This window comes from Trachypithecus francoisi, unplaced genomic scaffold (assembly GCF_009764315.1).
Source record: "Trachypithecus francoisi isolate TF-2019V2 unplaced genomic scaffold, Tfra_2.0 Lachesis_group3, whole genome shotgun sequence".
Taxonomy (NCBI): Eukaryota; Metazoa; Chordata; class Mammalia; order Primates; family Cercopithecidae; genus Trachypithecus; species Trachypithecus francoisi.
In genome coordinates, this window is record NW_022681468.1 from 155,568,919 (window position 1) to 155,582,539 (window position 13,621).

A 13,621-nucleotide genomic window follows, 5' to 3' on the forward strand; every position below is an offset into this window, starting at 1 on the left:
TTTGTAAGATAAGGAAGTCGTTTGATGAATAGTGAGTCCCTTGGGTAATAAATTGGAGACTAGAGGATAATAGAGTATTTTGCCATTTCCTTACTTTTCATTTCTAGAATCCTCAGGATGGATTTAGCCGACTAAAACGATGGATTATGATTGGCGATCATCACCAGTTACCTCCAGTTATTAAGAACATGGCCTTTCAAAAGTACTCAAACATGGAGCAGTCTCTCTTCACTCGCTTTGTTCGCGTTGGAGTTCCAACTGTGGACCTTGATGCTCAAGGGAGAGCCAGAGCAAGGTAAAGGAGACAGGAAAAAAAAAAATCATTCCCATTTAAGGACATTTGTTCCATGATCCAAGTATTTGTGAATAGCTTTTGTGTAGACTGTTAGCATTCCTGGCTATCCAGGAACTTGGCTACCTGTAAATCCAAAAGCACTTTTGTCGACTACTGCAAGAGATATGAATGGACCAAATAATTTATTTCCTTCATTGCATTCATTAAGATTAATTTAAGTAACATATAATCTAAGGGCTTCTTTTCATTGTCCCTTCTCCTTTCTTCATGCCCCAAAAGATATACAGTTAATATAATTTTGAAATCTTAAAAAAAAAAAAAGTGAACAAGAGGAGAACACACCAAGTCTTACTTCATAAAGGATGCAGGCCCCATCTCATAGTTACCTCCAGATGTGCTCAATTTTTAGTCTGCCTTGACTTTTTAATTTAAGGGATAAAGATAGCATTGATCTCAGAGAGTGTGATAGAACTCTCATTTTTGTAGTACCTTCAGTCTTCTGACCCTTGGTTACGTGAAGTAGGGAAGCTAAGGTTGAAAGAGCATTATTGTTTAAAAGATGAGCAAAAATGGCTAACATGAAAATTTGAAAGAAGCACAGAAACAGATAAACCTCCTTATGTATATTAAAAGGGATTTTACACTGCTAATATTTTCTGTTTGTGGGGGGATTTGTCTTTGGAAAGCTTGTGCAACCTCTACAACTGGCGATACAAGAATCTGGGAAACTTACCCCATGTGCAGCTTTTGCCAGAGTTTAGTACAGCAAATGCTGGCTTACTGTATGACTTCCAGCTCATTAATGTTGAAGATTTTCAAGGAGTGGGAGAATCTGAACCTAATCCTTACTTCTATCAGGTAAGAAAAAATAGGAAGCTTTTAAGTTTATTTTGCATTTGCTGGCTGACGTATGCCTAAATCAGTGATACTTAACCATTTGGCCATTGAGAAAAGGAAAGTTGGAACCCCACCTTACACACAACATACGAAAAATCAATTTCAGATTGACTAAAAATACATGCACTAAGAAAACTATAAACAAACTAGAAACTACTAGAAGAAAATGTTGATGAATATATAGTGTTATAGTGAGGAAGGTCTTCCTAAGCTTGTTACAAAAGCAGAAATCATAAAGAAAAACACTGATTGGAGAAAAAATTTATTTTCAATATTTAAAATTTATTTCAGTATTTAACAAACAATAAGTTGAATTCTGAATATATTTATAGAACTCAAATTACTTTAAAAAATCAAGACTAATAGAAAATATGAGTATGCAATTCATATTTTATAACAAGTATAAATCACTGAATCACACTTTTCACCTCTTTAACAATGCTCAGGGTTGGGGTAGGTTTGGGGAAACTATTCTCATACAGTGCTAGTAGGAAAATAATTTGGTGGACAGATTGTTAACATATATTAAAAGCAATGTTCTCACTTCTAGGAATTTATCCTCAAAAATAATTGGGCAAGTTTGCAAAGACTTGTATGCTTAATGCTCATCACTGCAAATTATTTTGGAAATGAGAAACAACCTGAATACCTGTCAGTAGGGATTAATTGCATTATTACATTCCATATAAAAGAAATACTAGATAGCCACTAAGAATGGTAACATTGTGTTTACTAACAAGAAGAATGTTTATGCTATATTAAGTGGAAAAAAATTGCAAAGTGTATCTATAGTCATCTCATTTTAAAAAGGACCAGCAATATATACATATAGAAATATGTGCAGATAATCTATACAAAATGACCTGGCAGCATATACATCAAAACACAGTTTTTGGTTGATAGCATTTGGGGTTATTTAAAATTTTTCTTTTTTCTCTCTCTCTCTACAGCAAAATATCCAATATAGGTTGTTATATATAAATTAGAGATCTTGAGTTATTCATGAAAAAGCATCATAGATCATCAGCTTAAATGTGTATGCATAGAGGTAACTCATGCAGATCTTATTTTCCCTCCAAATATTTGGTTATATTAAGTCAGGTTACTCTATTTGTATACTTACTGCCTGAGAACAGGTGTGACCTTTAAATGATAACTTTAAAAATATTAGAACCTAATTCAAGTCAGTGATGTTTCCTAATAGCCACCTTAGAAATTAATTAAGTATTCTGTCAGTAATCAACTGATGTTTTCATTACATTAATAGTTTTTGGAATTTCTCCTTTGAGTCAGTTTCATTGCTTGAGTCATACCGTTCTATGGATTGAAGCATTTTTATGCAGATTGGTTACCTGTTTTTCTTATTCATTAAGCCTAACTCTAGATGAGTTTTTAGCGATTCAAGAAATAAATATATTTTCAGATGATGATTTGCCACTATTAAATATATTTCTGAAGAGTTGAAAACACTATCCCCCAAAATAAGAATATTATGCATTTAAGTGATAACATTCGAAGAATTAGTGTCTGAGAGGGAAAGAATAGGTGGATAAATGAATAAAAGTCACTAATTGGAAGGGGACTTGACTCATTTGGAGCGAGTTTTTTTTTTTTTTTTGAGACGGAGTCTCGCTCTGTCGCCCGGGCTGGAGTACAGTGGTGCGATCTCGGCTCACTGCAAGCTCCGCCTCCCGGGTTTACGCCATTCTCCTGCCTCAGCCTCCCGAGTAACTGGGACTACAGGCGCCCGCCACATCGCCCGGCTAGTTTTTTTTTGTTTTTTTTTTTTTTTTTTTTTTTTTTGAGACGGAGTCTCGCTCTGTCGCCCGGACTGGAGTGCAGTGGCCAGATCTCAGCTCACTGCAAGCTCTGCCTCCTGGGTTTACGCCATTCTCCTGCCTCAGCCTCCCGAGTAGCTGGGACTACAGGCGCCAGCCACCTCGCCCGGCTAGTTTTTGTATTTTTAGTAGAGACGGGGTTTCAGCGTATTAGCCAGGATGGTCTCGATCTCCTGACCTCGTGATCCGCCCGTCTCGGCCTCCCAAAGTGCTGGGATTACAGGCTTGAGCCACCGCGCCCGGCCTGTATTTTTTTTTAGTAGAGACGGGGTTTCACCGTGTTAGCCAGGATGGTCTTGATCTCCTGAGCTCGTGATCCGCCCGTCTCGGCCTCCCAAAGTGCTGGGATTACAGGCTTGAGCCACCGCGCCCGGCCCTGGAGCGAGTTCTAAAATGTTTGGTCACAATACAGTTCATGTTGTTTTATTGTTAATGCTTCATGTCTAACCTTTGGGCAAAGTACCAAATTGGGAAGTGTTAAAGAACAAGAAAACTTAAATGCTTGTAACTCAAGCTGTGTGTCACAAAGAACCAGAATATAAATGGTATTTCTAGAAGTCTTACAGTAATCTCTGTTTCCTTTGCATGAAATCCAGCTTCCTTTTTTTTTTTTTTAATATTGTGTTTATATTCTTATTTTACTTTCTTCTTTCATGTAGTACTTTGGATTTAGTCTCTACTAAACTGGATCAAACAGCTTTGTGTGTGATTCCTCACCTTTAGGTTGAATAAGCCTTAGTTTTAAGCTCCTTACTAGTCTGTAATTTAACAGTAAACCGGACTGACCAATTTGAGGTAACATCCTCATCCCAACCATGCAGAGAACAGAAACAAAGCATACAAAAAACATTAAGAAACATGAGGAAGAGGGAAAACATTGTGTAAAAATTGAGTCAACTATAATACTGCTAGGTGTATATGCTGTTAAACTGGGTATTGTATTGGCTTCCTTTTTTTTTTGAGACGGAGTCTCACTCTGTTGCCCAAGCTGGAGTGCAGTGGCGCGATCTAGGCTCACTGCAAGCCCTGCCTCCCGGGTTCACGCCATTCTCCTGCCTCAGCCTCCCGTGGAGCTGGGACTACAGGCGCCGGCCACCGCACCCGGCTAATTTTTTGTATTTTTAGTAGAGACGGGGTTTCACCGTGTTAGCCAGGATGGTCTTGATCTGCTGACCTCGTGATCCGCCCGCCTCGGCCTCCCAAAGTGCTGGGATTACAGGCGTGAGCCGCCGCGCCCGGCCCTGTTTTGGCTTCTTAGTTACTTTGTTCCTTTATAGTTTTGTGTCTGTGTGTAACTACAGTTGTGGTACACTGTATAGAATTTTTTTTTTTTTTTTTTTTTTTTGAGATGAGATCTCACTTTGTCACCAGGCTGGATTGCAGAGGTGCAATTGCAGCTCGCCGCAACCTCTGCCTCCTGGACTCAAGCGATCCCCCCACCTCAGTCTCCAGAGTAGCTGAGACTATAAGCATGAACCACCAGTACCACCACGCCCAGCTAATAATTGTGTTTTAGCAGAGACAGGGTTTCTCCATGTTGTCCAGACTGGTCTCAAACTCCTGGACTCAAGTGATCTGTCTGCCTTGGCCTCCCAAAGTGCTGGGATTACAGATATGAGCTACCATGCCTGGCCAGTATATTATTAATCTATATTGTGATTGTTGTGGTCTTAGGAATATTAAGCCTTTAAGTTGGTAAGTTTTATTTTAGGATTGTTCCATGTGTTGCAAATTAAAAGTTTTTATTTATCAGTGTTAATGTAGCATAAGATTATCCCTCAGTTTTATGAAAGATGTTCACTTATCCAAGTTACTAAGTCTTCACTTCTTGCAGTGTGCAAAGTGAACAAATTGTGCTTATCTACATCAGACATTTTCTCTATAAAATTGAAACAAAAGCAAATAAATGCACAATCTGATTGTGTTTGCATTACAGAATCTTGGAGAGGCAGAATACGTAGTAGCACTTTTTATGTACATGTGTTTACTTGGTTATCCTGCTGACAAAATCAGTATTCTAACAACGTATAATGGCCAAAAGCATCTTATTCGCGACATCATCAATAGACGATGTGGAAACAATCCATTGATTGGAAGACCAAACAAGGTACTTTTATAATTATAATAAGTTCTCTTATTCATCATTTTGGTAAGATCGAAAGGTTTATATTGTTCTGCTTTGTCTCTTTGCTATCTCTTTTTAAGATAGTTGAGAAAATGAAATAATGGCAACTATAAATAATTCTCTGACAACCCTATCTGACAGTCTTGCTGGTTTGCTGTGACTTTCTATCTCAACTACTGCATAAAAGATATTTATTGATGGTAACAGAAATAAATGTTTCTGAAACTTTTTGTTCATAAAATGATATATAACCAAATTACATTATAATTTGTGTACTGTAACAAGGAGTATGTTTGTTTTGCTTTGCAGAGATATAATTTAGACTGCTTTTTATTGTGTATAAGGGGAGGTTGTCTTGGGAATAAGGGAAGATTGTAAAATGTATTCAGACCTTGGAATTTAAAAAAATGTATTTTTTTATGTAATGAAAAATACATAATATCAAATAAAATGATGCTTCTTTCATTAATGAAGGGTTGAATACATTAGAAAAAACATAAAGATAATACTAATGATAAAATTAGGACTGGTTATGAACATGGCTATGTAAAAGCTCACCTTTTTTGTAAATTATGCAAAAGTCACAGGAAAATGAGAGAAAGAGGGGACAAACTGTATTTTTATAGACTATCTGGACAGTAGTAGAAGAAAAGAGGGCCTTTTGTTATGAAAATCATCCAGCCTTCAGAAAACAGCCTTGCTCACCCCATCTTAACGTCTCACACGTAGCTAATCTAAGAAACTTACTTATTCAGTGATAAATAGTATAAAGGGAACTAGCACAAGCTCAATTTATAGGAAAAAATGAAGAACGGCAAAACATAGATAGGATACATGCTCCAGAAAACATGTTGGCCTGGAAAAGATGAAATTTTTAAATATACATTTTGCTGTAAATTGGAAAATACTTAATGAAGTAACCATATCTTTGAGGAACAGCTACAAAGCAGAGAAATGTAAGAACTCAGAAAGAGATGAAATGTAAGCTGGAAGAAAATAAAATCAGAGGAATGAAAACAAAATCAAAGGAATATAGAGAAGAATAGACACTGCAGAATACTTCATAAGGAATAGAGTGAAACTAAGAAACTAATAATTTTGCAAGTTTAGAAATAGAAGGACCTCAATATTTGAGTCCTTTTACAGAAAATCTGACTCAAATAATAAGGAAAGTTACTGTCTCTCGTAACAAGATGGAAATAGGGTGGTTCCAAGGTTGGGTTACAGGGTAGCTCAGTGATGTTATTCTGCCCTGCCAGTGTCGGTATGGGAGCCCATTTCTCCACATGGTCAGAGTGGCAAAAGAATTCCCAGGTATAATAGCCACACATAACAACAAAGGACTTATATCCAGAATATATGTGAACTCCTATAAAAGTTATTACTAAATAAGGCAGACCAATACAAAATGGGCAAATGACTTGAACCGACACTTCACATAGGAAGACCTACAGTTAGCCAGTACGTCGTGAAAAAGTGCTTACCATCATTAGTTGTCAAGGAAATACAAATTAAAACTACAATGATATACCACTACCTGCCCAAAAGAATGTGTAAAATGATGAAGATTGACATTATGACAAGTGTTGGCAAGGATGTACAACTGAAACTCTAGAACTGGAACATTGCTGGTGAATGTGTAAAGCGGGATGGCAATTTTGGAAAAGTTTGATAGTTTCTTATAAAGTATGCATTTACTGTACAGCTCAGCAGTTTCACTTCCACATATTTATTCAAGAGCGATGAAAACATGTCCACAAAAATATTTGTACGTGAATATTTATTGCAGCTTTACGCAAAATAGCTTCAAACTAGAAACAGACCAAATTTTCATGAACAGGTGAATGGATAAATTGGTATATTCATTCAGTGAGAGAATACTCAAAAAGGTATGAATTTCTTATATACACACACATGAATATATCTCAGAAACATGCTGATTGAAAGAAACAGCACACAAAATAATATATCCTTTTGATGCTATTTTTATGTAATTCTGGAACTGGCAAAAAATAATCTATAGTGACAGAAAGTAAATCAGTGGTTCCCTGGGACTGGTGGATGCAGATTTGACCAAAATGAGGCCTGAGGTGATGGACATTTTTATTGTGGTGGTGGTCACATGGGAAGATGTATTGTCAAAATTCATCAAATTGTACATTTGAACACATTTTATTGTGTAGAAACTATACCTCCATGTAGTTGACTTAAAAAGTGTTTTGTAAACTTCCTAAAGATAGACTATAAATTACCGTTTCTGCAGGGTAAGCAATAAACTTTTTGTTGAATTGATGAAAAGATAAATGCCTGAGTTGCCAGTATTAGTGACTGAAACCTTTCTGAACTTCCCTATTTGTACATACACTGTTTCTTTTCTTTTCTTCTTCTTCTTCTTTTTTTTTTTTTTTAAAAACAAAACAAAACAAAACAGGGTCTTACTCTGTTACCCAGGCTGGAGTGCAGTGTCATGATCTCAGCTCACTGCAACCTCCACCTCCTGGGCTCAAGCAATCCTCCCAACTTAACCTTCTGAGTACCTGGAACTACAGGCACACGCCACCATGCCCAACTAGTTTTTGTATAATTTGTAGAGATGGGATTTCACTGCATTGCCCAGGCTGGTCTTTAACTCCTGGGCTCAAGCTTTCTGCCCACCTTGGCCTCCCATGTACATATATTTTCAAACTGAACAGAAAGTACATTGAAGATTATTTGTTTTTTTTCTTTGATGGAGGAATGCTATAGACATTTACTAGTGGTATGTTAATTAATAAATAAGCATACTAAGTTACATTGCTGAGCATCAAACTGGGATACCAGTTAATAAGCTAGACATAGTCCCTGCTTTCATGAAGTTTTGCAGTCTAATGGGGGAAGACTGTTAATTCCAAAAATAGTTATTTAGTTATCAGCAAAGGTAAAGACAAGTGCTATAAGTTTGAATAACATAAGGATGTAGTTTGATCTGGTTAGTATGGTTTATTTAATAACATTCATTAACTTGTTCTTGGAATTCCAAGTCTATGATTATGTTTCTTTTGGGTTTGATTATTTTAAGGATAAGATGTTTGTAGCACATTATTTAAATGATCTCTAGCATCTTTTGGCTTTTGCAAATGCATCATATTTTCCATTTTTTATTTCTAGGTGACAACTGTTGATAGATTTCAAGGTCAACAGAATGATTATATTCTTCTTTCTCTGGTACGAACCAGGGCAGTGGGCCATCTGAGGTACGTAGGAAAGAACCTTCATAATGTTTATTGAACTTTACTATCTATTTCAATTTTGAAATTCTGTGGCTAAGTGTTCTAAGTATTTTTTAAGTTTAAACTATAATTACTCGGCAACTTTTGCTGCTTTTTGTTGGAATGTAACATCAGATTCCTTGTAGTAACTATTGTCATTGCTGCTGGATATTTTTACTCTTAAATGTTTTAGTAATTTTAACAGTTTTACTCTTTAGTAACACTCAGAGATAGCATTTTATCATAAAATCTTAATCTATCATGTATCTGTTAGAAACGTAATATCAGAAATTAAAGGAGATAAAGAAAAAGTCTTCAGAATAAATTTTCATTGTATAATATGTTTTCTCATTTTTTTCATATACAATCTTTCAGCTTCAGTGTTAGAGGATAAAGGAGCCGTTTGTTCTCCCTGAATTAAGAATTGTCAAAACAAACAATAATCTATTTTTATCATTTATTATGATGTATATATGTGCTAGAGATTTATGGAAATAATATCTTCTTATTATAAAGCATCCATTTAGTTTTATATAAACCTTCATCTTATATGACATACTAACAAAACTAAGGAGAGTTTGTTTTATTACTTTATTGGATAGACATGAAAAGAAAATTCTCCAGGCTCTCATAATATTGTCATTAAGATCTATTTGGAGCTTAACCCAGTAATCAGGTTTCATGAGATTGATAACTTTTATGTAAGGGTAAGTAGAGATGTAATGGTTTAAGAAATTGTTTCGCATTCTAAAATAGTTTGTTTTTGTGTATTAAGTATCAAGCCAGTATTTACAGACTTAACTTTTCTAAAAAGCAATTCCTTCTTCTCACTGAGATTTATAAACTGCCATCTGAATGGGCTGTCACTATGGTTTACATAGTTAACATCTCAAAAACTTACAGTATGAATATATGAACACTCCTTCCACCCCCTCCTCTCCCTACCTGTTTTCTTAACTCTGTGGTACTTAGTCTTCAAATTCCAGTGACTTTAATTCTGTGCTGCCCTTTGCCTAATGTTTCTGTAAACTTAGAAAAAAAGAAAGATTTTGATGATAAAATGCTTATAAATGAAGGGTTAAAAGAACACCCGGTTTCAGTATTGTCTTGAACGTCAACATTTTCTAGCAAAAATACCTGTATCCCAATAAGGTAAATTTATTTGTATTTGCCAAAATTTTCCTTTGAAACTCCAGCTTCTTCATGGGGGATAGTGTTGGTGGTGGTTGTGCATAGAGGGGATATGTCAGTTTATTATTTATGATTCCAGTTACCCAGGTAGCTTAGCCTAGGTATCTTAGCTAGAATTGTATCAAACTTTTAATAAAAATTTCTGATTTTTAGAAAGCTAATCTTTCAAATCCTTCCTTTTATATATAGGCAAGAAACTATTTCTGTTTCAGGATACCAAGGAAACCTACTTCCTGCCATATTTCATTTTTTTAATAACATTATTGAGATGTAATTTGCATATATAATTTATCTATTTAAAGTGTTCAATTCAATGATTTTTTTGTATATTAACAGCTATGCAGTTATCTCCAAATCAATTTTAGAATATTTTCATCACTCTAGCAAGAAACCCTGTACTTAGCAATCACTTCCCTCCCCTGTCCCCAAACCCTTGGCAACCACTAATTTACTTTTTATCTTTGTAGATTTGCCTATTTTGGACACTTAATATAAATGGAATCATATAATATGTGGTCTTTTGTTACTGGCTTCTCTCACTTAACACATGTTCAAGGTTCATTGTTGTAGAATGTATCAGTACTTCATTCCTTTTCATCGCTGAATAGTATTCCATTGTGTGGCTATGTCACATTTTATTTATCCATTCATCAATTGGACATTGGGTTGTTTCCACTTTGTGGCTATTAGAATGAGTAATGCTGCAATGAATATGCATATACAGTTTTTATGTGAACACTTGTTTTTCTTTCACTTGGTTTATAGACCTAAGAGTAGAATTTCTGGGTCATATGGTAACTCTGTATTTAGCATTTTAGGGAACTGTTAGACTGTTTTTCAAGTACCTGCCTTATTTCTTTTGCTCACACCTTTTTTCAGCCAGGGTGGACTAATTGGGCGATTGGGTTGGAGCCAGCTTCAGTTCCAGAGGCCTGTTTTAGGACAATGTGGAGCTGTTTAGTAGCCAGAGTAGTGGTACAGTTCTGGTCCCTTTTCCAGCATTCATTGTTCTTGTACCGAACTGATTTGGACAGCCTAGCTACCAATAGAAATGCGTGTAACCTGTTCTGAGCCAAGTAATGAGGCTGCAGCTTTGCTCTGTTATTTCCTCATAGGGGTTCTATCAGAGTGTTGGCGTTGTTGTTTAACAGTGCTTTTCCTCTCCAGCCATCTTCTGGGGACTAAGAAAGAATGTTTCAGTCCACATTGCCCTGCTTTCAAGACATAACTCCAAAGAGCTCTGCCTACTCATGTTACCATCCTTTGTTTTTTTGCCTGGTGGTTTGTTATGTTCATAGTATTTGGTCATTCATTTAGCAAACATTTTCAGATCCATCCATTGTTTGTCAGTGTGCTAGATTCTTAATATTTAGTGATAGATCTAACATTCATGATCTCTGCCCTTCTGGAGTTTAGGGTCTAGTGACAGATTCATTAATACATCCTTGGAAGATCCCTACATTTGAATCTGCAGAAAATTTTTAGTTCAAATCTCCTCATGTACAATGGAGATCACACTTACAAAAGCTACTTTAATGCACTGTAGCACTGAAGGCTGGGGAAAAGTTTTCTCAGAGAGACCATACAGTGTTCATTGCAATAGTGCTGTACCTGCACTCTGTCTAGAGAGAGGGCCTTCTGGATGTGAGGGGGATTACAGTGGTCACCATGAAAACAACAGTTTGTCACCTGCTTCCACCACTAACCCTTTTTCCCCTGAACAACATTAAATTCCACCATAATTGTATTGTAACATTTGTGTGAGAATTTATGCTAAGTATTTCTAGCAGTGTACCTTCAGTTACCAGTGTTGGAACCACCCAACTGTAGTATGACCCCTTGGGGTTCTAAGGAAATATGGCAAAAATAATAATTTGGCTTACAGTAAACTAGAAAATAATATTTCCTTCATGAATCCAGTGTGTCACAAATGTAGAGATTCCTCAAAGTTCCTGTAAAGGAATATGTCTTTTCCTTCTACCTAAATGAGCATGTCTTAATTTTGTTTGTTGCTGGGGGAAGGCTACCTATCTGTCCCCTCACACACATACACATAACACAAGAATATAAGTGATAGTATATGCTGGTGTCACACTGTACCTCCTTAAGGAAACTAGATTCTTTTAAGACCATAGACTAGACCATAAAACACCATAGAAAATGAGGTTGAATTAGAGATACTCCCCAAATATCTTGCATTACATAAAGAAAAGCTATTAGATAAATAGTCCAGTTCCTGGTTCTCTCTGTCTCTCTGAATGTTACAGAGAATAATCTCTGTAACATTAGATCTCTGTAACACTCTTTTACACTTTCTTTCAGAGATTGGAGGTGATTCTCCCAGGCTTTATTATTCCTTCATGAAAGTCTTCTCTTTTGCATAGTACTCAAAAATTTAGCCATCTAAAAACATCTCAAGTAAAAAAACTGTCCTCTGCATTTGAAACCAAAATTATCTTTTCTCACTAAAACACATTTTATCTAATAGTGAGGTGAAATTACATTAGCCCTCTTTACATTTATTTGATTCAAACCTTTTAAAAAAAACTTAGGTTCTTTTAAAAAATAAAGAAAAATGACATCATCAGATAGCCAGCTACATGTGTAGTTTGATCATTCAATTGAACCATTTTTATCACTGTTTTTATGAACACTGAGTACCTATTATAGGCCAGGCATTGAATCTAAATACTAGAATAAATACATGGATAAGATATATTATAGGCTGACTGTCCCTTATCTGAAGTTTCAGATTTTGAATTTTCACATTAGGGATGCTCAACTTGTATTGTTTTATAGCATCATACTATATTTCCATTTGTACTTATTGTTGTAAATAAGTATAAAACAGTGTGGTAAGAGTTATCTAGGAAGTAAAATTTTACCTTGATAGAGCCTGGGATTTTGGTAGGTGAAGTGGAAGAAGAGCTAGTTCAGATTGACTCAATGACAGTGATGCATCAAGTTGGTAATTGATGATTGAACTCTACTGTAATACTAATATATCACTTAGACTTTTTAAATAAATGCATTGGTTATTTTGTGATCCTCCCCCGTCAAAAAGCCAACAAGAGGTTAGTAATAAAGTCTTAACTTTTACTTGGTTTATTAGTCATGTAACATTGATTAACTTCTATTAAGTTTTTAAGAAGCTTAACTTTTTATTGCCAGGGCTTAACAGGACTATCTAATGAAATATGTAAAAAAAAAAAAAAAAAAAAAAGCTGCATAAATGTTAATAATCTTGAAGTGTGCTAATTATTTTGTTTATTTCCCAAAGGGATGTCCGTCGCTTGGTAGTGGCCATGTCTAGAGCCAGACTTGGACTTTATATCTTCGCCAGAGTATCCCTCTTTCAAAACTGTTTTGAACTGACTCCAGCTTTCAGTCAGCTCACAGCTCGACCCCTTCATTTGCATATAATTCCAACAGAAGCTTTCCCAACCACTAGAAAGGTAGGACTTTTTTCTTCATTTTACAGGCAGCATTCCTCAGAGTGGGAAATTGAGATTTTCTTATAGGTGACCACATTAGCTTGGAACATTATTATAGATAATTTAGTCCCTGTTTTAGAGTGTGCTGTACTGAGGAACTGAGTTAGATTTTCTATATAAAAATAATACCGGCAGGGCGCAGTGGCTTATACCTATAATCCCAGCACTTTGGGAGGCCAAGGTAGGAGGATTGCTTGAGCCCAGGAGTTTGAGACCAGCCTGGGCAACATAGCAAGACCTCGTCTCTATATAAAAAATAAATAAATAAATAAAAATTAAAAATAATAATGTCAGCCCACATTTAGTCACTACCATGTATTAGGCAGGCAGTTCTTCACTACATTATCTCACTTTCATCTCAGTAAAAACAGCCTATTAGGTTATTAGATTATTTTATTAACCCCATTTTACAAATGGAGAAATTTAGGGTCAGAGAAGCTAAGTAGCTAGGCCATGCATCTAGCTGATAGAGGATCCAAGATCTGAAAAGCCAGGAGGTCTTTTCGAATAACATCCCAGAGTTCATGTAATTT

The 13,621-nt window shown here is 35.8% G+C and overlaps 1 protein-coding gene across 3 annotated transcripts in view; it reads left to right on the forward strand.

Moving 5' to 3' along the window:
• Window positions 1-13,621, forward strand: part of AQR (aquarius intron-binding spliceosomal factor) — a 134,940-nt gene that overhangs the window by 110,709 nt on the left and 10,610 nt on the right. For all 3 annotated transcript variants that reach the window (XM_033190658.1, XM_033190659.1, XM_033190657.1), the window contains 5 exons: window positions 108-295; window positions 982-1,153; window positions 4,967-5,137; window positions 8,303-8,388; window positions 12,875-13,049. In XM_033190658.1, coding sequence (XP_033046549.1) covers window positions 108-295; window positions 982-1,153; window positions 4,967-5,137; window positions 8,303-8,388; window positions 12,875-13,049 — 792 coding nt within the window. The remainder of the gene's footprint in view (window positions 1-107; window positions 296-981; window positions 1,154-4,966; window positions 5,138-8,302; window positions 8,389-12,874; window positions 13,050-13,621) is intronic.